This window comes from Macrosteles quadrilineatus, unplaced genomic scaffold, assembly GCF_028750875.1.
Source record: "Macrosteles quadrilineatus isolate MER2022 unplaced genomic scaffold, UCM_ALF_1.0 Scaffold_2__2_contigs__length_208266976, whole genome shotgun sequence".
Taxonomy (NCBI): domain Eukaryota; kingdom Metazoa; phylum Arthropoda; class Insecta; order Hemiptera; family Cicadellidae; genus Macrosteles; species Macrosteles quadrilineatus.
Genome location: NW_026542595.1, coordinates 98,749,339 through 98,776,216, shown reverse-complemented (window position 1 = coordinate 98,776,216; position 26,878 = coordinate 98,749,339). Strand labels below are relative to the sequence as shown.

The 26,878-nt window shown below is 36.5% G+C and overlaps 1 protein-coding gene across 1 annotated transcript; it reads left to right on the top strand.

Moving 5' to 3' along the window:
- Positions 1-311: 311 nt before the first annotated feature.
- LOC128987289 (4-hydroxybenzoate polyprenyltransferase, mitochondrial) lies at positions 312-26,617 on the top strand. Its single transcript, XM_054408057.1, has 6 exons — positions 312-1,107; positions 2,778-2,944; positions 4,198-4,345; positions 6,029-6,222; positions 6,710-6,898; positions 26,186-26,617. The coding sequence occupies exons 1-6, from the start codon at positions 726-728 to the stop codon at positions 26,357-26,359; spliced, it is 1,254 nt and encodes a 417-aa protein (XP_054264032.1). The 5' UTR covers positions 312-725; the 3' UTR covers positions 26,360-26,617.
- Positions 26,618-26,878: the final 261 nt, after the last annotated feature.

Below are 26,878 nucleotides of genomic sequence, written 5' to 3'. Positions count from 1 at the left end.
TCAAGTTCACTCAACAGTCGCACAAGTTTTACAATCGACAGTTTTGCAACTACTCAAACTACTGCTACTGTCCCTATATTAATAAATTGATAATTGATATACGGTAGTTAAGTGACGTCATGATCAAATTCTGACTATTCTGAGGGATCCCAAAAGTTGCCCACCATCGATGCATTGCAATGGTATGCGTAGAAGAGAAAAAAAAGAACGCAGACTTGCAGAACAAACAAGAAACCAAGCCTTGAGCCTTAAGAGATCAGAATAAGGAAAAAAAAAAAAAAAAAAAAACATTGGCTGTTTGGCTTAAGCTCGAATAAAAAAGTTAACCTCAAACTAACCTCAATTTCAACTCAACACAATTACACAATAACTTACTGTATATGAATTTGTATGATATCACTCTAATTATACCTTATGTCAAATTGTTTTAAAGATTTATGTAATACTGATTAAGATTTAACTAGTGAATGCTCTGAAGAAAGGAAGGAATACAAAATGGGAAGATAGGTGGGACAATGTGATTAGGCTAGGCTATGACTTGTAAAAATAAGGTTTGAAGTGTAAAAACAAAAAGATGTGGTTTAGAGTAACTCTAATAGCCTACTAAGTTAACCCTATATTTATAAAAAAAATGGGAATTCCTTGTTTACCTAACAACCGAACTAGTTTTTATCTGTGATTTAATTTAATCTAGGGGGCTTTATTCCGGTAAAAACTAAGTTAGCATGTATTCAGTTTTAAATTATAGACCATTATCAAAGTGTATGTATCAGTACAGTTTGTGCAGGAACTTATTTTCGATTGTAGATAAAAGGATTTGTACTTTTCAAGTGTGTTGCAAGAGAAAGAAAAATGAATGCAACACTAGCAGCAGTTCTATATACAGGTACAACAACCATCAAGCGGACCTGCTCAAAGTTCCTTTTAGGCCTAGTTTAAACCAAAGTATTACAAACCAGCTGTGCAGATTTAGTTCAGATGTGAAACTGTCAGCCAAAAAAAGTGAACAAACAAGAACAATTGTAAGCCTTCCTGCATACTTAGTGGAAAACTCGTCAAGTTCTATAAAACCTTATTTAAGGTTGATGCGCTTAGACAGACCTATTGGTAAGCCTACGTCTGATTAAACCATTTAGCCTAATTTTAGTGCAGAACTTTGATATCCAACTCCTAATTGTATTATTGGTTTTGGCTATTGGAGTAGGTAGTTGCTTAAAACAAGAGGAAACAATTTCAAAAATGCGAGCATTTTCAAATCGTTGCCTTTTTGTTCAAGCAACTACTCCAATAGCTAAAAACAAAATGGATATAATATGATTAGCAGCCCAGTCAACTATAACCTACGCTTACTAAAACTTACCTATACCTAATCTAACTTTACCTTCAAAGGACATGCCATCACGAATCCCCATAAACCATGACCGGCCCTCTCCACATACCGGTACCTTTTATAGAGCCGATTTATGAACTCAGAGCAATTTTGGTTGAGTAAGTTTAGAACAGTTTCATTTTACTGTACCGTAGCAAATTAGGCTACCAATATTGGAATAAGTTAAGCTATTGTTGTCGGTCTCATGGTAAGACCTAATTTAGACCCAGGACCGATTTACTTTTTTGTTTTGAGGTCCCCAGAGGCCAAAAACACCCTCTGTTTAAATTCATATTACCTAGGCCTATATTATATACCGGTACAGTAGCCATATAATGTAGGTAATACATATGTATATATAAGTTATAGCCTAGGCCTATATATATATATCTAAATATATAAAAGGCAAAGCCCTCACTGACACACTCACTCACTCACTCATCACTAATTCTCCCACTTCCCATTTACCTAGGAGGCTGAAATTTGGGACACTGATTCTTTAGGTATTAAATAGGAAAACTAAGCTATTTTTATTCTGATCGGACTCTCGGGCTCCGCCCCAGTGGCTCTGGAGTTTCCCATGTTAACCTTATGAGTACTCATATTTAAATGGAATTAATGAATATTAACAGCTGTTTCAATTAAACAAGTTGGTTCAGTTCTATGATGTGCAATAGCATTTAAGTTACAAGGATTACCAACAGGGTGCAGCACTATTTTTTTTTATTTATGACTACAGCTAATTTGCAACCAAAAGGTGAGTGAGCGTAGCGAACAAACTTCAACCTGGAGGCGAGTTAGCGTAGCAAACGAGCTAACCTGAAGGCAAGTGAGCGCAGCGAACGAGCTCCAACCTAAAGGTGAGTGAGCGTAGCGAACGAACTTCAACCAGGACTTGATTGAGCCATGCGAACGAGCTCACTTATGAAGTAAAACGGGGCAAAGCCCGTGGGTACAGCTAGTATATATATATATATATATATATATATATATATAATTAGTCCGGCTTAACTATATTCTTAATTATATATATATATGTGTGTGTGTGTGTGTGTGTATAACATATATACAAATAAAGTCGTAGATTTTTACCACTAAACATAAATGGGTTATAACAACAACCCGGTTGACTATAACCTACACTTTACCTTCCTAATCTAATCTAAAACACTTTATGTTGCCACAAATGGACAGTTACGGTAGATATTACAACCATAATCATTTTAATTTCTACCCTCTAAGTTACAATATTTCTTTATTTTGGAGTTAATCCTCCAAATCACTGATCAATACGTGTTCTGGTGCAATTACTGATCACTTGACAGCAGGTAATTGCACCAGTACACATTCAATATTCCTAACTCGTAACATTATTTAGTAGGTACACGGTAATTTAATGTTTGTTCAGGAACATGGTTACTGTTCTGGCCGTGTGGATGGAGTATAGCGATGGCAGCGTCCCCTGGATGTCTTCCACCGTTAAATACTCTTGCTCTGTTTGGAGCCGGAGCTCTGGTCATGCGAGGGGCAGGCTGCACAATAAACGACATGTGGGACAAGGACATTGATGGCAAGGTAACTTGAAGCAATTCATTTACGCAGTTAGGGCCTTGTTGATAAAATTTATTAAGCAAAATCAAATGTAGGAAAATAGTTAACTTATCTGTGTCAGAATTCATGGCTTTTTTGTGATAGGTAACTGTGTCGTCAGATGAAATTCACCAGATGTTTTGTGCTTGCTACAAATTAGCATAGTGAGTGTTTAGTAGGCTGAGGATAAGTTTGGGTTGTTCGTCCACTATTCCGGTAAAGTAGAAAATAATCACTGGTATGCTATAATGTCGCCCTGGAATTGTCCTGCACATCCATCTAATCAATAATCTTAGTTTAAATACCGTTACAAGTTTATTAGTACATTTAACTCAAATTTACTTTTGTTATTCGACAGGATTGAAATTGGTTTAACGCATGTAAGGGAACGATCAAATTACAGTCGGGGCCACATAAGTTTGCAGTTGAGGGAGGAGCCTATTTACCATATGGTTTTGAATGAACCAATGGGAACCCTGCGGTGTTGCCAAATCTAATAATAACGGCTGATTTTAATATATTGCTTAGTATATTTTAATTAGTGTTGTCAACGGGCGATGTGGTAACGTCGCACTAGCCTTGTCTTGTGATTGGCTCCCACCAACTGCAAACTTACGTGGTCCCGACTATAGTCAATGTGTAAGCTCAGACTCAACCCTAGAATGCCTGTGTTAGATAATAGTGTGCAAGCGCTATCAGAAATTAAAGTAATTACTGTAATATTTTCACATTTAATTTGATCTAAATATTGATGGGGTGTTCAATAAAATACAGTTTATCATGGTGATAAACATAAATAAATATAAAAACGTACACAATACTTTCTCTGTCAAAATAATTTCATTTAGGGATAGAGTTACCTAGAGTCTATAAAGCCGTGTTTACATGAAGGCAGTACACACACATTTTAACTCATTTTTTTAGAGGGCAGGTTACCTCTAGTGTATTTCAAGTTACCTGTATCTTGTCTTGTATTTTTTAAAAGCAGGTTTCTTGATGTCCTTGACTCCGCTTCCTTAGCTCTGCAACAAGTAAGTACTAGACAACATGAAATTGAAGACAAAGATATTTCCTTCCTGTCAAGTATACTCGACCTCAGACGATTGTCCATGAATTCTGCTTAATAAGTTTGAAAGACTTATTCAGGGTCAAAAAATCTTAGACTAATGACGAATGAAACAGGTAAGCCAGATTCTAAGTAATGTTTGTAAGTTTTAACAACGTTTGTTTGACCGCAGGTTGCCAGGACTAAGGACCGACCGCTGGTGAGCGGAGAGTTGTCCCAGTGGGACGCTCTAGTGTTCCTCAGCGGTCAGTTAGGCCTGGGACTGCTCATATTGCTGCAACTGAACTGGTACAGCATCTTACTGGGGGCGAGCTCTCTAGGTGGGTAAACCAGTAATTTTTGGTAAAATAGACTCTCGATATCAACAAAACCCGTTGGTTTAATGAAAATCATACTTAATCTACAGGGTGTCCCATATACTCCCCTGGTTAATTTTAAAATGGCTGCATATATTCAAACTAGCTTCGATACATGTTAGGAGGGTAATTAAAAATACTTTTTGGTGGTATTTTGGGATTCTACCCCCACCCCCTAATAGGGGTTGCTGGGGGTAACCTTAATTTTTAAATGGCAACCCCTATCAAGTAGCACATAATTTTACAGAGCTTTAAAAAAGGAAATTAATGCCACAAATCTGACTCTGATACGACAATTTCTAAAAAGTGATGGCAAGAAATGCTAGACTTTAATTTAACTGGAACTTTACATTCCATCACTTAGTGATGTAATGTAAAGTTCCAGTTTAATTAATGTCTATTATTTCTCAACTTTTTGAAAACTTGTCGTATCAAAGTTGGATTTGCTGCATTAATTTCCTTTAAGGTCTTTAAAATCATGTGCTACTTGATTGTTGCCATTTAAAAACTCAAGTTACTCCCAGCAACCCTTATTTTGGGGAAGGGTGGTAAATTTCAAAATCTCACCGTAAAGTGCTTTATTTTATTTTAGTTATGTTTTTAGAAGCTCAATCATTTTAGCCTCTGGATTGCTTATATAATCAATTAATAATGTTAACTCTTACCTTAACAATCCTTATTGTGGTTGTCCGATATTAATTTCGGACCCGTAGGTCCATCTTCAGTCGGAAGTTTAGGGAGACCAAATACTTATTATAGGATCCACCCGATGGGTTTCGTAGAAATTATGTTGACATTTAACATGATACACATTAGAGATGACATAAATAATATACAGAGGTTAGGGGTAAAAACCATGGTTTTAAAAAAGTGGGATAACCTCACTTTAATCAGGGAACACATTGCCGACAGAACTGCCTGACTAACTTGACAGTTCTGCCGGCAACAAGCTTTGAATATATGCAGCCGTTCATTTAATAAATTAACCATGGGTGGAGTATTATGGGACACTCGGTATTAGATAGGCCTAAATAGAGTCAACTCTTGGAGTGTTTTTGTCTGTGCGAGTTAAGGTTGTAGGCCAGTGAGTTGTGGCTGTAGAATTAAGAGGATAGTTGCTAGCTTACCTTAGAAGAATTACAGGTAGGCTGTAGAACACCCAGAAGACACAAAAAACACAACATGCCGTCCCCCGGGGGACTTTGTAAAGTGTAGAGCAAGAGAGTTTACCAAGGTGATTTTCACCTTGGTAAACTCTCTTTCTCTCCATGCTTTACAAAGTCCCGATGGGGACGAAATATTGCATGATTTATGTGTCTTCTTGGAGTCTTTAGTACTCCTCGCCTATTGGAAGCTCAATTATAGTTAGTGAACAAGTATAAACTATATGATTTAGCTTATTAAGCTTCAGCAACTAATGCTAGACACCACTTAAAAGACCATTTAATGTTTCCTCTGTACCTTACTTCTCTGTGAACATATGCTTACCTGAAAGGGAAAATAGTCCAATCTGAATGACAAAGAGTCAAATCTGGCACAAGAAACACAAAAATATACACTTTATACACAAACTAGAATACTTTTACTGTCTCCGACAGCATTTTCTACCAGGGAAGATTTCTATTTTTTAGTGTGTTTTGTTGGCAGGCCTTGTGGTGCTGTACCCACTGATGAAGAGGGTCACGTACTGGCCACAGCTCATATTAGGCATGACGTTCAACTGGGGTACTCTATTGGGCTGGTCGGCAGTACATGGAGCTTGTGATTGGTCCGTCTGTTTACCACTCTACGCTGCAGGGATCTGTTGGACCATAGTGTATGATACCATCTACGCTCATCAGGTACTGCACTATGCTAGTCTATAGTGTTCAGTATCCAGTTTATATCAGCAAGCAATAATTGGATTGTTAAAAAACCTTTTTTTTATTACAAAGAGTTGCTTACCGGTATTTCTTATGATTTCGGTAATCTAATTTGTCTGAAAATTGAATTCAACCTTTTTTACCTTCTTTCTAACTGACTAAATAGCTACCTATCCGCGACTGTACAGTATGTAAATAAAAGTATGCGAAGCCGTTCAAACCGTTTGAAGAGTTTCTAAAAAATAAATAATATTTTAAGCTAATACTTACCATACCATATCGACTAGATTTTGACCGCCCTGATTGAGACCCCACGTTCCACCATCAAGATGTTGGACCCAGCTTGCGTCCTGATAGATGTTGAGATGATGTAGAAGTACTGCAATTTAATTTAATTACAATTATTTCAAGAACCAGTAATTGTTATATGAAACTTCTCACAACTAACATTCAAATTTGTTCTCAGGACAAGGTAGACGACCTCAGGATCGGAATCAAGTCAACAGCTCTCAAGTTTGGAGAGAACACGAAGGCCGTGTTGTCTGGTTTCAGTGCTGTGATGTTGACAGGCCTGGTGCTCAGTGGAACGCAGTGTGGTCAGACGTGGCCTTACTACACGTCAGTGGCTGTAGTAGCTGCACATCTTGCCAATCAGGTTAGTGTCAGTGTACAAAGGGATAAAACGCTTGTAAGGTATAGTGGTCCAAACTAAACCTTGTTGTTTTCACGGATATTCTATGACTTAAACCTCCCCCTTACCAAATTCAGGAACAATTACTACTAAGCTTAAAGGAAGGCCTAAGTGGCTGATGAACTAGATTTTTTTCAGTTCAGTGGAACACTATCCTTACTTAACAAACTAAACAAATTAAGGAGACAAAGGGCAGGATAAGCAGGCTTACCTTAACAATTGTATGCATCCCACTTCACTAATTAACACAATAGAAGACACAAAGAAAACCCTGTCAGGAAAAAAAAACTGTCTTTGTGTCTTATTTTGTGTTACTTCAGTGGTATGTCTACAATTTTTAAGGTAAACCTGCTTATCCTGTCCTTTGTCTCCTTAATTCTCAGGCAATGAGCCCTTTCCAATCAAACTTAACCTTAAAGAAATTAAATTATTAACTTACCTGGTGGGTCGAGGGCTCAGTCGGTAGCGCCTCGGTCTTCGGGACCAAGGCAGCAATCTCGTGAGTTCGGATCCTCGTACCTGTCACTACTTTGTATCAGTACAGTTCACCCTTATACTGTATCGGGTCATCCCTTGCTTTGCTGGTTACGTTCTACACACAGGCCTCTATGGCCCATTTGGACAGACAAATGCAAGGTAAAAGAGGATGCCATTTTTACAATGAAAAATTTAAATACCAATTTATTGGTGTGTCGGTTCAAAAGAGCCGACAACAAGCCTTATTGCCTGTAAACTTTAGGCTACTATTATGACGTTCATCCATTGCATGTGTTGTACATAGCGTTAACGATGAATAAAAATTCTTGATTCTTGATTCTTGATTCTTGAAAGAATCAATCCTTTACTGACCCAGGTTTGATATTTTTTATTAAAAATTTTGATTCAAAGAGCAGGTTTACCTGTACGGTGAGTGTTCTCAATAGGAAACACATTTATGCACAAACAAGATTGAAATATTTAATGGTCACCAATTACTTTGTTAATCACAAAGAAAGGAAGACTGTAATGGTGGTGTAGGATGCAGTAGTACCAACCCTCTATGTTGGCAACACAAAAAAAGTCACTGCAAAAGTTGTTAATCAAATTAATTGTGTTTGTGTTGCCAACATAGATGGTTGGTAATACTGCATCCTACAACTCCATAACAATCTTTCTTTTGTTGTGATTAACAAAGTGATAAGTGACCATTAAATATTTTCATTTTGTGTGTGCATAAATGTTCTTCCTATTGATAAGACTCACCCACTGTACAGATAAGCCAGATGTTCTTATCAAAAACTAAATCAAACCATAGACAAAAAGAATTAAATAGACTGTCAGCTGTGCTGCGGTTGCCTACCATGGTTACTTTAGGTTCTGGCGCAAACCGCTGGGAGGGCCGTGTAGTTACGTGGTGTTTACGCCGTAACTACATAGCGCTCCCAGCGGTGTGCACCAGAACCTATGGCAACCGCAGCACGGCTGACGGTCTATATTTAATTTTTTTTGTCTATGACCAAACCTTTTTAGTATGGTTAGTTTTGTTCCAGGAAAAGCTGTAGGTCAGGATTTCGTATGTAGAATAAGGAGGATAGCAGATACCTTACCTTGAAGAAGTGTAGGTTGGTCATAGAACATACAGGAAAAGTCACTGAACACACAATATTTTGTCCTGTAAAGGAACTTAGTCAAGTGAAGAGAAAGTGATAATCACTTCTTCTAGACTTGACAAAGTCCTCCAGGGGACAAAATATTGTGTGTTCAGTGACTCCTGTATGTTCTTTGGCCTAGCTGCATTTCTTCAAGGTAAGCTAGCTGCTATCCTCCTTATTCTACTATAGTCTGTTTAATCTAAGCTGTCTACTCACCTTTCCCAGGACTGGCTCGGGCCATAAACCTGTACTATGCACTTTTCACCCGAATTAATCACTTCTTAGCTTTCCCACTTGCTTCAGTGACTTACTGAAATCACAATTTCCAAAATGTAATCGAAAGTCAGAGAAGTACATGAAGTATAAGATCATCAATACCAAACAAGGATGAATTTGATTAAAAAACAAACAGTATAGATTTGTTCTTCCTTATTTATTCCACATCTATACTGTCGTTTCTTAACCAAATTGACCCTTCTTTGGTAATGATAATCTTGTATTTTTACAAATAAAAGGGCTTATTTCTTACAATTACCTGTAGTACTGTCGGTGATCCGGGTTGAAGTAAGGTCGGTTTAAGACAAAGTAACCATGACATCATTCCACAGAATAGATTGGGTTTACATCTCTTTTACATCTCTGATGGTTACGGGTTGAAACTGAAATTGGCATGGTATATATGCATGGTGAGTGATTTGACTGTTGATTTGTGGTTAGGGTTTTTTTCGCCAATCTGAGAGAGGTTGAGATGGTTTGCTATAGTTTTAGTTTCTTTCAGTTGTCCGTCTATTTTTAGTTGAAATTTGTGTTCGAGTGATTGTTTGGTTTTACGCTCAGAATTTACGACATTCCACAAGGTTTTGGATTTATTTTGTGTTTGAGCAATATGGTTGGTTATGGCTTTTTGTTTAAGATTTCTTAACTTTAGGTCATAATCTTTTTTTGGCAGTCATGATTGCTTTATCAGCAATAGACCCTGCAGCAAACTACATAATAGAACTCAGGCTTTAACAAGGTAAAATGAAATGTCAAAGATAAAAATGTTTATGTATAGCCTAAAACAAAATAGCAGATATCTTTCAAGAGTCAAGAGATTTATTGGTCTAAGAACACAAAATTTACAGTGCATACGACCTTGTCAAGTACAATTATAAAAATAATAAAATTAACCCCTTAACCGCCGTCTAAGTAGCCTAGTCAAAATCCGCCATTGCCACTTATTTTTGCCGTTTTTGACGATTTTTACTTGTGATTTAATAAACTGTACCAGTTGTTTTTCTAAAGAAAATAGTTATCAATATTGTTTGTAGACATCTTCAAAAACATTAAGCTTTAACAATACCCTACTAAAATTTGTGATTGTGGGGGGGGGGTGGGGTTCGGGGGTTTCTTGAGTTAGGCCTATAATAAAAATTAGGCCTACAATAAAGTCTACAACTCTAATAAATCGTCATCCTCAAGCATGTCACCAGCCATTACGACTAATATTTACTACTCATTCAACACTACCAAGTAAATAACCACCAAAAAACACAATTATAATGACACGCATAATGTACGTAAGCATTAAGTAAGCTTCCGCAAGCACAAGTTTTACTGAAACTACGAACGGAACTGATCGGGACCATTACTGACCTATAATACCACTAAAATCCACCAGATTTCAGCACTAGTCAAGCAGCACTGTCAACAACTTGTTTATGTACGTATATCAGAGATAAGGCGGGAAGTGAGCTGTTAAAAATAAAACACAACAGCTGATTACATCAACACGAGATATCTCGTGCGTGGTGGTTAAGGGGTTAAATATCACAGATTTAGCCTATATACAATAACACAGCTACCTACAAAAACAATTACCGGTAACAGAATCACAGATTCAAACATCTTTCATAATACTCCTTAATACAGTAGGAAGGATTGTTGACTAGCAAAAGGTGAATGGCTTTTTTAAAACTAGGAAAAGGCAAACATTTTTTATCTAAAGGCAAATGGTTAAAAAGTCTAACACGTACACATGAATGGCTTCTTAAAGTTTTAGCTAACCTAGCTTGATCAATATGAACATTTCTACTACTTCTAGTGTTATAGGAATGGATGTCATTATTAAAAACAAGACTTGATTAATTTGATTTTGTAAATAACAATAACCTAAAAATGTACAAACAGATAACAGTCATAACACCAGTTTCAGTAAAAAGAGGTTTACAGTGAGCTTTTTTCTTTGAGTTTGTTACTATCCTAATAGCTTTCTTTTGCAACAACAAAACATCAGTTATCCTGCCAGAGTTTCCTCATAAAATAATACCATAGTCTAACAAAGAATGTAACAAAGCATAATAAACAGACAATAAATAAGTAACAGGAACGTAAAATTTTAAAGTTTTTAACAAATATACAACTTTTGACAATTTACTGCAAACTAAATCTATTTGGCTATTCCAAGTTAAGTTACAATCTATTTGCACCCCTAGTAACTTAATGCACTTAACAAATTCATCTGAATAAGCAAGTCTACTATTTAAGGAGTATATTGCCTTTTGTGTTTTTGATTCATTAAGTTTAAAAACATTAGCTCTGAACCATGTAACAGCCTGATTAAGAGTTTCATCAGCAATACCATTCACAGTTGGCAAATCATTACTTACTGTAAGGAAAGATGTGTCATCAGCAAACATGATGGTTTTCGATGACTTAATAGTAGACGGCAGATCATTTACCATGACAAGGAATAAAATAGGCCCTAACAAAGAACCTTGTGGTACACCAAATTTGACATGAGAAGCAGATGACTTTTTACCAGCAACATCTATAATTTGGAATCTACCTTCCAGGTACGACTTAAAGAAATCAAGCTGAACGCCATGAAAACCCAGACACTGTAGCTTTTGACAAAGAATTAAATGGTCGACACAATCAAATGCCTTGCTCAGGTCGCAGGCAGTGATCTGAGCAAGGCTTCGATCCTCAAAACAACTGATTAAATCATCAACAATTGATAGAACTGCACTCGTAGTGCTCTTACCCATCTGATAGCCAAATTGTGAAGCACTAATTAGGCTCAGCTGATTTAAGTAGGTACATACCTGGAGTTTTACAACTTGTTCAACAACCTTGCCTAAAACTGGTACTATAGAAATCGGTCGGTAACTCTTTGGCACAGATTTTCACCACTTTTTTTATACAGGGAGACCACTCTTGATATTTTAAGCTTAGAGGGAAAAATACCCTGTTTAAGACACAAATTAATACAAAAGGTTAGAGGAAGCAAAATGGACTCGATTACACATTTGACTAGGTGATTAGAAAGATTAAAGATATCTTTACTTTTAGATTTTTTCATTTTTTTCACGACACTGAGCACATTTGCACATGACACTTCCTCCCATTTGAAGTTTTCTTCAGGCAAAGGTGAATTTTCCATGAAGTCAAGCGCAGTAGTCTGGGGTTGAATGATGCTGTCTCTGGCCTCCTGAACAGCTGAAAGGTAGTACGAGTTAAACTCCTCTGGGGGAATCTGGATCTCTGGTGACTTGACGTTCTTGCTCCTTAGATTATTTACAAGTGTCCAAGCAGCCTTTGACTTGTTGTCAGACGATTCTATGTATTCAGTATTGTAATTAAGTTTAGCTTTATTAACCGCCTCCTTGTAAACCTGCTTGCTTTTCTTATATGCCAGTTCGGTTAAGTTGCTTCGCTGAACAAGGAACATAGTTCTGAAGGCCATCATGGTATTTTTTAGATGTTCCAGCTGAGGTGTATACCAGTTCAATTTAGGCTCGTTTCGGTTAATAGTAGGTTTTCTCAAAGGTTTACGAGGACACACTTCATCAAAAATACCATAAAAAACCTTAAAAAACTTATTAAAAGCGGACTCAGCTTCTTCCTCTCCATGGAGAATTTGCATCCAATCAACCATAAACAAGTGTTGTCTCAAAACATTGAGTCTTTTTTTAGATAAACTTCTTCCATAGGAAACTTTGGAGTTGGGCGTATCTGCACGTCGTTCCACGTTTAGGGTCACAGTAATACCCGAATGGTCAGAGAAAAAACAATTTACTACATCCATATTGTAATCTTGAGTTCGGTGGGTTTTTATGACATTGTCTAGACACGCATCTTCTCGAGTTGGAAGAGTGTTAATATATGTCATTCCAAATTCTTTTAACAGATTTTTAAATTTAATAACAGTAGGGCGTTCTGTTGTGACGTCAAAAAGTGCATTATAGTCACGGCCAATGTAAACTTCACACTTAAAATTCGATAGACAACAGTTTAAAAGTACTTCTAGTTTATCCAAAAAGAGGTTATGGTCTCCTTGAGGCGATCGATATAGGCTAACTACTATTATCTTTAAACTTAAAAGTTTGACCACCGCTACTTCAAATGTCAATTCTTCACAGAGCCAATTTAAATTTATTTCTTCGTAAGATAGGTTATCCCTGAGATACACAGCTACACCACCTTTGACATGTTCTTTCCTACAATAACTTGCAGCCAGCAAAAATCCATCAATCACCTCGTACTGTATGGCGTCATCCTTCTTCCAGTGCTCACTGAAACACATTATACTTAAATCATGTTGTTTCGTCATAAGGCTAAGAAAGTTTGATTTACCAGAAATACCTTCAAAATTTAGAAACAAAGCTTTTACTATTTGTCCACTTGTATTAGCTACGTAGCTGTTAGATGTAGGCCTACTAAAAATACTCTGAAACGATTCACACTGTTCTCGTTCTACGGTCCCGAGTCTTGATGATAAGCATTCAAGTTTAAAGGCTCCTTATTTGCAGACAAGTTCCGTGGCACGAAGTTCCTAGTATTGTAGGCGTTTCTCGCTGAGTGTCTTCTTGGCATGTACTCTTTCACTAGAACTCCTGCTTCCCAAAAATTTGGATCTAGGACAGTTTCAAGCTCAGAGTCATTAACTCCAACTTTAAAGGATTTGTAAGTGTCATATCTTGTATTTAATTCGGTACAAACATGGTCCTTGATACTGTTCTCTGATAAGTAACACTCAATACTGTCTTTTGTCACACTAGCATCCAACCTAGAAACGAACACCCAAGAACGCTTGCTCACAGCCTTTAATTTGGGGGAACCACCGGTTTTAGTACCAAAAATGGGCTTAGGCTTATTGATACTTTCAACTTTACTGCTGCTACGTTGTTCTTCTCTACTATTGACGTTTCTTTTCTTCTTCGACATGAATACTTCAAAACCATCGCTTTTTTTTGAAGTGGTCTTATTAGGTTCTAGGCCTAGGCCTATATCATCCACTGGTGTAATTTCATTTGTCGATACTTGACTGCTTAAACCACACTTAAGTTTGCTAGCAAAAGAAGGCTTAGAGCCCTTGTCATAGGTTAAAAGTTCACTAATGGCATTAGCTTGGCAATCAATAGCAGATCGCAGTTCTTCATTTTCCTTTCTCATTAAGGCTTGTTGTTCACTTAACTCTTTTTGATTTAAACTCATTGTGAAGATTTGATCCGTCAGCAGTTTTATTTGATCTTTAACAGAAAGATCTTCGTCAGTAAAAATAGTAGTTGTCTGAACCTGAACACTCTTACCTTCACGACTTTGAAGGTTATGTTGCCTACAAGTATCACACATCCAAATAGCTTTATTTCCCAGAGTTAGAAAAGAATCAAGAATCAAGAATCAAGAATCAAGAATCAAGAATTTATTGACCATTCAACAATTACATGCTATCAGTCTCGTCACAAAAAAAAAATAATTACAAAATGTTGCAAAAACGCACACATCAATAAAAGTCAAGTAGCATACAAGAAATAAATAAATTAATAAATTACGTCTGCATCATGCATCACATACATGCATAAATTACAAGGTACATTTACATAAAATGGCTACACAGTCAGCAATGGTCTACAATAATGAATAGTCCAGATCAAAAAATTCACAAGTGTTATAAATAGGGCTGTTAACCAAAAAGTGTTTAATCCTGTCTTTAAACTTGTTTAGTGGCAGGTCTTTGCAGTAGGAAGAACATTGTACAGCTTAAGTGCAGTTACCTCAAAACTTTTTAAGGTCCTGGAATAATAATTGTACTTAATAAATATGTGATTCTTTTGCCTAGTAGAGTAATTATGTAGATTTTCACATAACAATAAATTGTGGACATTCTTTTTCACATAAATTAAGCAGTCCAAAACATAAATAGCTGGAAGAGTGAGTAGTTTTAACTGAACAAACAAAGGCTTGCAGTGTGCTCTAGGCCTAGTTCCACACATTATACGTACAGCTCTCTTTTGCAGGATTAGTAATTTAACAACGGAGGAGTGGTTACCCCAGAGAATAGTGCCATAGGATAAATGACTAAATATGTGAGCATGGTAAACAGTTACAAGTGCATCAATGGAAACAATCATACTCAAAACTCTAAGCAGAAAAATACCTCTACATATTCTGTTAACAACAGTGTCAATGTGAGTTTCCCATCCCAACCCAGGCTCAAGATGAACTCCCAAAAACTTAACAGGGTTTGCTTTAGCAGCATTGAGACGGCTAGAAGTAAAAAGAATTTCAAGAGTCTTTTGATCATTGAGACATAGACTATTAGCACAGCACCAGTCGTTTATGGTATTAGAGGTGTCATCTAGTCTACCTCTCAAGGATTCAGCACTTTTTTCAATAACAGAGAGGGCCAAATCATCTGCAAATAAATAAGGATGTACAAATCCATCATGAACCTGATTGGGAAGGTCGTTAATATAAATAATAAAAAATGACGGGCCCAGAACAGAGCCCTGCGGCACCCCGTACTCGACTAACTTAAAACTAGACATAATTCCATTAACCACTACAGCCTGATGTCTATCTCCAAGATAGGATTCAATGAGAGATAGGCTAGGGTTTTGGACACCATAGAAGGAAAGTTTACTAAGGAGTATGGAATGGGACACAGTGTCGAACGCTTTGGTGAGGTCAAACAATCTACAACCAACACTTTGTTTTTTTTCTAGACCCTCAGAACTAATCTGAACAAGTGACAGCACTGCCTCAATTGTACTATGTTTGGCTCTAAATCCAAACTGACAAGAAGAAAATATCTTATTTGATTCAAAATAGGCTACGATTTGTTTGTTGAGAACAATCTCAAAGACCTTAGATACAATACTAACAATACTAATAGGCCTATAGTTCTCATAACTGTCCTTTTTCCCTTTTTTAAATACAGGTACTACTTTCACATATTTTAATGATCTTGGGAAAACACCAGCATGCATACATAAATTAATAACATAGGCTAACGGTTCACATATAAACTGAGCTGCCTGTTTGATGATTATTGCATTCAAACCATGTACATCTAGTGATTGGCTATTCTTAATACCCATAATAATAGAATAAAGATTCTCAACACTAATTGGTGAAAAATTGAACAGTGTGCAAGGTTTGTCAACATTTGTCAGAAAATCTAAATGACTATTTACACTAGGTGAAATACTAGAGACAACATCACTCACTTTGTCAATAAAGAAATTATTAAAACCTTCAGATGTCAAATTATTACCTAAAAATGCTTTAGGCTTAGTGTTTACAGAGGTCAATGAGCTAACAATAGACCAAGTGGCTTTTGGTTTGTTTGCAGACTGATTTACAATGTTAGAAAAATATTCACTCTTCGCTGTTCGCAGTTTAAACTTATACATGCGCCTAAGGCGATTGTATTCATTTCTTAAATGTGCACAGCCACTTAATTTTAGAGAACTGTAAATTTCAATGCATGAGCTTTTGAGATTGTGTAACTCAGTGGTATACCATTTGTTAACATGTGCATTGGCTTTACCCAACTTAACCTTATTTTGCACTAAAGGATAAGCCTTATCAACTATCGCTACAAATGATGAGAGGAAAAAATCAACAGAATCAGAAGGATCACTAATTGTATACAAACTAAGCCAATTAAAAGTGCTAAGTAGATACATAAAGTAAGTAAATCCGAAACCTGTGATAGGCCTTCTTCTTTTCAGCGGAAGGGCAGGTTCATATTCTTATCATCATATCAAAACAGTTATATTCTTCATCATTTACACCGATACAGTCACTGTGAAACCATAAACAACATTTACCACCACACGAGAGTGCTCTACTATTTTTGGTAACATTTTTATTACAAGTACCACATTTAGTCAACTTTGTACTTCCCACCATCTTGAATCATTGTATATACCAAAGCTGAAATAATATTGGCCATCACACAAGTCATTCAAAAGTGCCGTAGCAGGAGTAGATGTAATGAAATTAATGTTACTTGACATGTCACAATAGCTGCAAAATTGGAGTTAGGCCTACAACAAACTAAAATGGTTTACAGTAACTTATTGTATTTGGTGTTGCACCATACTTTCAAAACAACCTCATGAACCTGTTGAAAGATTGTTCCAGTTTTGTTTTATTATTTGATGAATCTTTGAATTTTTTTTCAAACAAACAGCAAATATATGTTTGTGTTAGGTTTTAGAATGAGGACAAAGAAGAAACCAGCACTAGATATTTAACATAATCTTTTCTAAATTCAGGAACGGCAATAGACCTGCAATAAGCTCTGTTATCGTCAATTAAGTCTTTAAAAGTATAAAATCTGCTGCAAGTGTCCATGGATTGTCCTAACGTCAATATTAAACTATTGAAAGATTTGAAAGTTTTCTTGAATGAGCAAGGTGTGGGAAAAAAATTATTTACTTCAGATTGTACGGACTACATACTATCCATAATGCCTTTAAAAACACCATCCCTTCAAGAGGCTGTATAGTTGTTATGTTTCTAAGAGCTTCCTACAATCATTTTAAATATTCACCTACTCGGCAAGGGGAATTCATTCAGATAACAAAGTATGAGAAGTTTCCAAAGAAATTTTGCGCTATTATATGGATTGAAAATGTTGATGTTGCTCAAACAGCATTAGAAATCCTGCCTTAACTTAAAAACTCGGTCCAAAAATCTCCAAAATATCAGACATCATCATTCCAAACCATGGTTGACAATTTGAATGATCCTCTTATTGGACCAAAGATAGCATTTTTTAACATTAGCAGCTGAAGCAGGACCTTTTATGAGGGAATTTCAGACAGATTGGCCTTCCTACCTTTCCTTTATCATGGTCCTCACAGTCTTGAGGAGATTCGTGAAGCCTGAGAAAGTGAAAATCGGTGTTGCTTGGACAAAGAAGAAAATGTTTTGCTGTATAAGAGAATTGACATAGGCTTTAAAAAAAAATGAGATTTCTAAATCTAACAAAGCCAAAGATGTTGACATAGCCTTACTCCATAAACAAGCTTTTCATGCATTGAAAGTTTTTGTGGGTATGGTAGAGAGCCGCTCTCCATTGAAGTTTAAGATGACAAAATATTTATAATCCCTGGACTCCAAAGTAGCTGTAAAGCCTGAAGGTGAGGAACTATATGACAAAATTGTTGAAGAGTTTGTTAATTCAAACTGGATAAGTGAAACAAAAGCGGACAAAATCTCATGGCAGTATAAAGAACTTCTCAAAACAGATGAATTTGCCCATTCTGCAAATACTTCAGGAGGTCAAAAACAAGAGTCGGCCACATTTGGGCGAAGATGCTAAAGAATGCCTCCCACAGCAATGCACATGCGGAAAGAAGTTTTTCAACCAACAAGAAGTGTTTGGTTGACAACCTAACAGAACATCCCTGATTGGGGCTCAGAACTGTTTATGATGGAGTGCAAGCAGAAGGAGGTGTAAAAAACTTGCAAATACCATTCCGCAAATACTTCAGGAGGTCAAAAACAAGAGTCGGCCACATTTGGGCGAAGATGCTAAAGAATGCCTCCCACAGCAATGCACATGTGCAAAGAAGTTTTTCAACCAACAAGAAGTGTTTGGTTGACAACCTAAGAGAACATCACTGATTGGGGCTCAGAACTGTTTATGATGGAGTGCAAGCAGAAGGAGGTGTAAAAAACTTGCGAATACCATTCCGCAAATACTTCAGGAGGTCAAAAACAAGAGTCGGCCACATTTGGGCGAAGATGCTAAAGAATGCCTCCCACAGCAATACACATGCGGAAAGAAGTTTTTCAACCAACAAGAAGTGTTTGGTTGACAACCTAAGAGAACATCACTGATTGGGGCTCAGAACTGTTTATGATGGAGTGCAAGCAGAAGGAGGTGTAAAAAACTTGCAAATACCATTCCGCAAATACTTCAGGAGGTCAAAAACAAGAGTCGGCCACATTTGGGCGAAGATGCTAAAGAATGCCTCCCACAGCAATACACATGCGGAAAGAAGTTTTTCAACCAACAAGAAGTGTTTGGTTGACAACCTAAGAGAACATCACTGATTGGGGCTCAGAACTGTTTATGATGGAGTGCAAGCAGAAGGAGGTGTAAAAAACTTGCAAATACCATTCCGCAAATACTTCAGGAGGTCAAAAACAAGAGTCGGCCACATTTGGGCGAAGATGCTAAAGAATGCCTCCCACAGCAATGCACATGCGGAAAGAAGTTTTTCAACCAACAAGAAGTGTTTGGTTGACAACCTAAGAGAACATCACTGATTGGGGCTCAGAACTGTTTATGATGGAGTGCAAGCAGAAGGAGGTGTAAAAAACTTGCAAATACCATTCCGCAAATACTTCAGGAGGCCAAAAACAAGAGTCGGCCACATTTGGGCGAAGATGCTAAAGAATGCCTCCCACAGCAATACACATGTGGAAAGAAGTTTTTCAACCAACAAGAAGTGTTTGGTTGACAACCTAAGAGAACATCCCTGATTGGGGCTCAGAACTGTTTATGATGGAGTGCAAGCAGAAGGAGGTGTAAAAAACTTGCAAATACCATTCCGCAAATACTTCAGGAGGTCAAAAACAAGAGTCGGCCACATTTGGGCGAAGATGCTAAAGAATGCCTCCCACAGCAATGCACATGCGGAAAGAAGTTTTTCAACCAACAAGAAGTGTTTGGTTGACAACCTAAGAGAACATCCCTGATTGGGGCTCAGAACTGTTTATGATGGAGTGCAAGCAGAAGGTGTAAAAAACTTGCAAATACCATTCCGCAAATACTTCAGGAGGCCAAAAACAAGAGTCGGCCACATTTGGGCGAAGATGCTAAAGAATGCCTCCCACAGCAATACACATGTGGAAAGAAGTTTTTCAACCAACAAGAAGTGTTTGGTTGACAACCTAAGAGAACATCACTGATTGGGGCTCAGAACTGTTTATGATGGAGTGCAAGCAGAAGGAGGTGTAAAAAACTTGCAAATACCATTCCGCAAATACTTCAGGAGGTCAAAAACAAGAGTCGGCCACATTTGGGCGAAGATGCTAAAGAATGCCTCCCACAGCAATGCACATGCGGAAAGAAGTTTTTCAACCAACAAGAAGTGTTTGGTTGACAACCTAAGAGAACATCACTGATTGGGGCTCAGAACTGTTTATGATGGAGTGCAAGCAGAAGGAGGTGTAAAAAACTCGCAAATACCATTCCGCAAATACTTCAGGAGGTCAAAAACAATGTCGGCCACATTTGGGCGAAGATGCTAAAGAATGCCTCCCACAGCAATACACATGTGGAAAGAAGTTTTTCAACCAACAAGAAGTGTTTGGTTGACAACCTAAGAGAACATCCCTGATTGGGGCTCAGAACTGTTTATGATGGAGTGCAAGCAGAAGGAGGTGTAAAAAACTTGCAAATACCATTCCGCAAATACTTCAGGAGGCCAAAAACAAGAGTCGGCCACATTTGGGCGAAGATGCTAAAGAATGCCTCCCACAGCAATACACATGTGGAAAGAAGTTTTTCAACCAACAAGAAGTGTTTGGTTGACAACCTAAGAGAACATCCCTGATTGGGGCTCAGAACTGTTTATGATGGAGTGCAAGCAGAAGGAGGTGTAAAAAACTCGCAAATACCATTCCGCAAATACTTCAGGAGGTCAAAAACAAGAGTCGGCCACATTTGGGCGAAGATGCTAAAGAATGCCTCCCACAGCAATGCACATGCGGAAAGAAGTTTTTCAACCAACAAGAAGTGTTTGGTTGACAACCTAAGAGAACATCACTGATTGGGGCTCAGAACTGTTTATGATGGAGTGCAAGCAGAAGGAGGTGTAAAAAACTTGCAAATACCATTCCGCAAATACTTCAGGAGGTCAAAAACAAGAGTCGGCCACATTTGGGCGAAGATGCTAAAGAATGCCTCCCACAGCAATGCACATGCGGAAAGAAGTTTTTCAACCAACAAGAAGTGTTTGGTTGACAACCTAAGAGAACATCCCTGATTGGGGCTCAGAACTGTTTATGATGGAGTGCAAGCAGAAGGAGGTGTAAAAAACATGCAAATAACCACATCAATGGTCCATGCAGTGAAGAACTCTATACCAATGTAAAAAGGTGAAAGAAGAAAAGAAAAAGAAAGAAACAAGCTAAGCTGATGGAAAAGGCTTAAAAACAAAGTGAATGTTTAGAGAAAAAAATTGAAGATATGAGCAAGCAACTTTAAAACAAAGACATATAGATCAATAACTTTGACTTTGAAAACAATTGTAAAATAATCACCCCATAACATATGGACCAAGAAGGTGTGACCTCAGTTTTATTTCAATTAATAATTTGCCTTATAAGTTGCAATTCTGTAAACTTTGCCAATGACACCACTCTGTACAGTAGTAGGCCTAATAGCTAATTAGAACAGCTAAGTTTAACAATGTCTAATGCCTTGCTTGAAAGCACTGACTGGTTTTATTCAAACAGTTTGGTACTTAACAATAATAATACTCAAAGTTTGCTTTTCTCTTTGTGTCAAGTTACCCTCAGCTTTAAACACTGAAACATTAAATTACAGTGATTACAGAAATTACAGCGAATATTCTTGTATATATCTATAATATTAAAACGAAACAGTGTTTTTTTATTTCACGATTCTGAATCAACCACTTGACGGATTTTCATGATTTTTGTGTTGAAAGAAAGATAATTTTGAGAACTAGGGAATGTCGAAGCCATAATTTTAGTTTAGGGTCCCAGTTTTTTAGAAGTTAAGTTTTAATTTTTAAAAAGTCTAGCAGCCGACGCTAAGATTCTAAACTAGCTTTTGGCATAAAATAATTTTCTTAACATAACAGCTGTAAACATTCAGCTTTTGTGTCACAAATTCAGCATTTGAATAAAAATATAAAGATATACTTAGGGTGGACTTATTTATTCTATGTGTAATGCTAATCATTGATACGTTCAATTCTTCTGTAAGAGGATGACAGATTAATTAAATATACATAGTAAAATATTAGGATGTTCAAATTATTTTTTAAGCAATCTTTATAATCTTCGATTCGTTTTAGAGCAATATAATTAGTTTTAACTAACAGCTGGTTAAATATAAACTATGGAACTATGAGGTTATTTTATTTACTCTTATTTTGTCATTGATTATAGGAAATAAGTGAGATTAGTAGAGATAATTAGACCACAGTTTTAACCAAAATTAATTAAACCACAGTACAAATCGAGGCTCTGTACACGAGTCTTAATAAAAAAGGATAAATTCAAATTATTTTACTGCTACACTTTTCAAAGAAAGATTAGAAAAATAACAATGTTTACATGTTTTAATTCTTCATGGTAGCTTTTTGTTTACAATAATGTTTGTCTGCTTTAACTTTGTTTGGATTAGGCCCGGAAATATTGATGTCATAAAAAGAAGATCAAGAATAATCAGGAATCACGATTTTAAATTACCACCACAACCTCAGCCGGGTTTTATACAAAGATAAACAGATGGATGACATAGATTGAACACAACGTCAACATTGACCTAGGATACTGCAATTAGACAAACCATCCTTTTTTATGAAATCGTGTTCAGTTGTGGTTACGTTTGGGGGTGCCTATATCAGCGCCCCCAAACGTGAAAATATCACTTTTATTTCAACTATGAATATATTGTAGTTTAAATTAACTAATATGGGAAATTACGATGTACATTTATCCAATGAGGGTGGGTAATTATCAAGGATAGAACTGATAACGGTATGGATAATAAACATTGACAATTACGTCATTAGCTTTACTAGCGTGTTTATTTTTTATATTCCTGCTTCATGTGACCAGTTCTTTTTTTCAAATGAATGTTATTTGAACCAAACAGCTGTTTCAAAACAAACTGTTATTGTTTTTACTTTTCTTTGTTTACACTTATTTATTTAGCAATTAATGCAGTGAAATTGATATAAAGGATAGGTGTGACGATTAGTTTTGATGTTAGGACACCAAAGTTAAATTATGTGTACTGTGAATTTTATTGGATATTATCGTTTTATTTTAGGTCATTTCTATTCAGACCTACTGGAAATTGTGTATAGTAGTTGTATTGTGGTGATAATAATTATGGAAGAAGCAGGTATGCTATGGAAGGTGGTATCGTTGACTAGGTCACTTCTCAATTGACTATTACCATTGACTATATATACCTACTGATAGTCAATGCTATTACTCTCTCTACTGTAGGCTACTTATAATCAGTGTGCAAATCGGCTGCAAATCTCACTTCAACGATTTTAACATCGTAAAAATTGCGGAATTTTGCTGTTTTATTGTAAAATTATCGGATTTAAAATGCATATCGTATAGGCCTATGATGGAATAAAAACATATTTGGTCACACAACGTCTGTTTACAAGATGATTTTTCACATTAAAACTGCAAGAAACTTTGTCTTTATATGTGTAAACTAGCTGATCTGAATTGGACACGGTTTTAACTGACTACTGAATTCCCGTACGTAGGACGGGCTAACACCTCGTTAGTTTTATTATTAGACAAACAAATTTAAAATAAGTTTGACACATTCATGTACTCTTTCTTTGTATGTGTTCAATACAGATATATTTTATTGATTGAAAATTATCTGTATGAAATATCCAATGCCGTATTAAAAGGCACATGTACTGAAAAGTTGGTCCGACCTGGACACATCTCGCACGTCAGGTGGCTTAATCTGGCAAATCAAGTTCTTCGTTTGTATGTAGCCACAGATGGCCCAATCTCTCAGCTAAGAAAGCTTGCAGAGTTCATTGAAGGTCTAAATACCATCATGGTTCTCAATTAAGTGCAATCTCTTAAGGCTTCAAAATGATTCAGCTCAACAATTACTTGGAAGACAAGCTACAAAAAAGTCGTCCTTGCAACGTTACAGAGAAACGCATTCTTGGCTGAACTTGAGCATGGCTTAGCAATCTTTCTGATGAACGAACACATATTAGAGTCTTGGCTCATAAAAGAATCCAGAAAGCTTGTGAAATTAAAAAGAACGGGTTAAGGATATTCAAACCCCTCAGATCATTTTTGATGCTACAGATTATATTGATATGATTGACTGGCAAACCACTTTTGTAACCAAACCCCCTCTTGTTGCTGATATGAGCCTAGAAGAGTTTAAATCAATTGCGGAAACTGGCACAAGTTAAAAGGTTGAATTTAGTATTCCATCTCACACCTCAAGTGGTGGAACAAATTTTGAAGGAACTTGGAAACAAAAAAAGAGTAAAAAATGGGTACACCCTGTTACACACTATCCACTTTTCCAGTGATCACATGGTAGTGATCCTCACGCAGGGCAGAGGAGTAGCAAATAAAATTGAATCTCTAAGCCGTGGACGAATTAAAACTTTTGGTTACGTAAGAGCCAACACCACGTTAGCCCAAGACTCATAAGCCATTGAAGCTTTAGAAGAATACGAGTTCGTACATGTCAAATTTGTGTTTTATTTCTCATATACTTGTTTTCATTAGGTTAAGTTTTAGATATAGTTTTTGACGCCATTCAATTTTCTGATATACACTTTGAGATACAGTAAAGACAATTTGATTTGATTTGAAGACCTTAAAGTCGATAACCGCCAATTGAACCTTACAACATAACACAATGACAGAATGTTAAAGTTACTCTCAAGTGACAACAAATTGTAAAATAGTCACATTTTAATTGGTATTTATCCAAAGTAATGTAGAAAATGATTTTAAGTCACTTGACTTATCGTACAAAAATTAAATGTGTAAATGTCCATGAAAACTGTCAGCAATGATTTTGTTTATATTTCATCCCAAGACATAAACGTAAACAATGGACATAAACAATGGTATGGATCATAAACATAAACAAATGACGTTTTTGGCCCGAAAGTAAACAAAACCATATGTTAATTAATTCTATTGGTATAGGGTTTTGTTTACTTTCTGGCCAAAAACTTTATTTTTTTATGTTTATGATCCATACCGGTATTTTTCTAGTATTCGTGGTAACTTGTAACCAAATTATAGCTGTTTTTTGTTAATTCATAAGGAAATTAAATTTGTTATAAATTTAAGCAGGTTGTAGGTTTGAATTAAGGCTATTTACATTTAACAGCAAACTAAGCAATTTAGTAACGAAAAAACATCAATGTAAAAACATTGATGTATCGAAAACATCAGTTATCGATGCTCATTTGTTTACTTCACGCCTGGAATCTATTCAGTCGGTGAGGTTTTCTCTTGTATAAACTGATATGTCAACAATGATATTGACAATTCCAGCCACAGCCTGGCATAAGATGTGTCACCCGGCCATCTTAGGCCACCAGTCAGTGTACAAAGTCTATACAAGCCAACACTCCGTGCCTATTCAAATTGTTCATAAAGAAACTGGTCACATTGGTTTCAACAAAATTTAAAATAAAAACGTCATCAATAAGAATAAATTAAAAAATTATGTTTTATTTTAAATTTTTGGTAGGTAATTAATGTTTGTAACACGTGAGGGGCTGTTTTTAAAAATGGTTTTATTTTTTTGTATGGCTTTGTAATTCACGTGTACGCCAAAACGAGGCGGTTCTTCGCTTACAGGCATCATTGGTGAACAAAATGGTGCCATTTGTAGCTCTGTGGCCAACATGTACGTTTTGCTGTGTTTGGACAATTTTTAAAATTATTGAATGTCACGCCATGCAAGATTAGGTCAGTGATACGTTTTTTTTCCAAAAAACCAATCTTATGCCAACATTCATTGTCTGATGACTGAAGGTTATAGCCCTATGCAATGATCAAGGGTTAAGTGCAGAAATGGGTTAGGGAGTATAAAAATGACTGTGAAATATTTTTTCCTTTGTGGTCTCTTCTGTGAGAAGTGTGGGTTCCCACTGAAAAAACAATTCAATCCAAAATATACATTTTCACAGCCATTTTTAAACTTCTCCATTTCTACATTTTACCCTCACTCATTGCATTAGGGTCATCAACTTCAATCATCTGGCAATGAATGTCTGCAGCCGATATGTTTCTTGCTTCTTGCAGCCAAAAAACATATCTCTGACCTAATCTCATGTGTCGCAGGAGATTCAAAATTTAAAAAATTTTCCTGACATAGCCAAAGTATATTCATCAGCTACAGAGCTGCAAAAAGCACCGTTGTGTTCACAAATGATGCCAGTAAGTGGCGAGGAGCCTCGTTGCGGTGTACACGCTAACTAGGAAAAAACTACCCTCGTATAAGTATAGTCAATATATACTACTTCAATATATATATATATATATATATATATATTCAATATATATTACTTCTAATGTGTAATTTTTGTTGTGTTTACAGTTGTATACCCTCAACATAGACAACCCTTCCGACTGTGGGAAGAAGTTTGTTTCAAACAGGAGGGTTGGACTTATCTTGTTTCTCGGCATCGTCCTCGGTAACCTTGCCAAGGTCAAAGCCGACTCTCCGAATGACGAACCTCACACCGACTCGTCTCGAAGTAGTGACGAGTGATTCCTCGATCTACAACGTTACCTAAACTAGTCACTGTACCTTATGTTCAAAGGGAAAGCCATGTACTGTAGATAAATTTTATGTTTGTTTAATGGGACAGATTTCAGCTGGCTTACCTGAAAAACTTGAAGAGCCCAGGGGTATATTTAAAAACCTCTGGACTCTTTAATTTTCTAAGGTAAGTTAGCTGAACTCTCTCCCTTTAAATAAATAAACTCACTATGCCTTATGTGATTAATAAATTTGTTTGTTTGCCAAGCCAGTGTTTGTTATTTTCTCCTTGAAATTTATTCAAACTGATGTAATAGATGAGGGCCTTGACAAACTAAAAAAAATATACAGGGCGTCCCGGAACCCTCTACCAATATTTTAGGGCATTGCTCTTGGGTAAGAAACATACCTAAATATCATATTTAAATTGTCCTTAGTTACTCACACAGCCGCCATTTTGTTTTTTCCGTTAATTAACCGGAACTCAAACACTAAACTCAAAAACCGTTAATAAAAAAAAATTTGCAA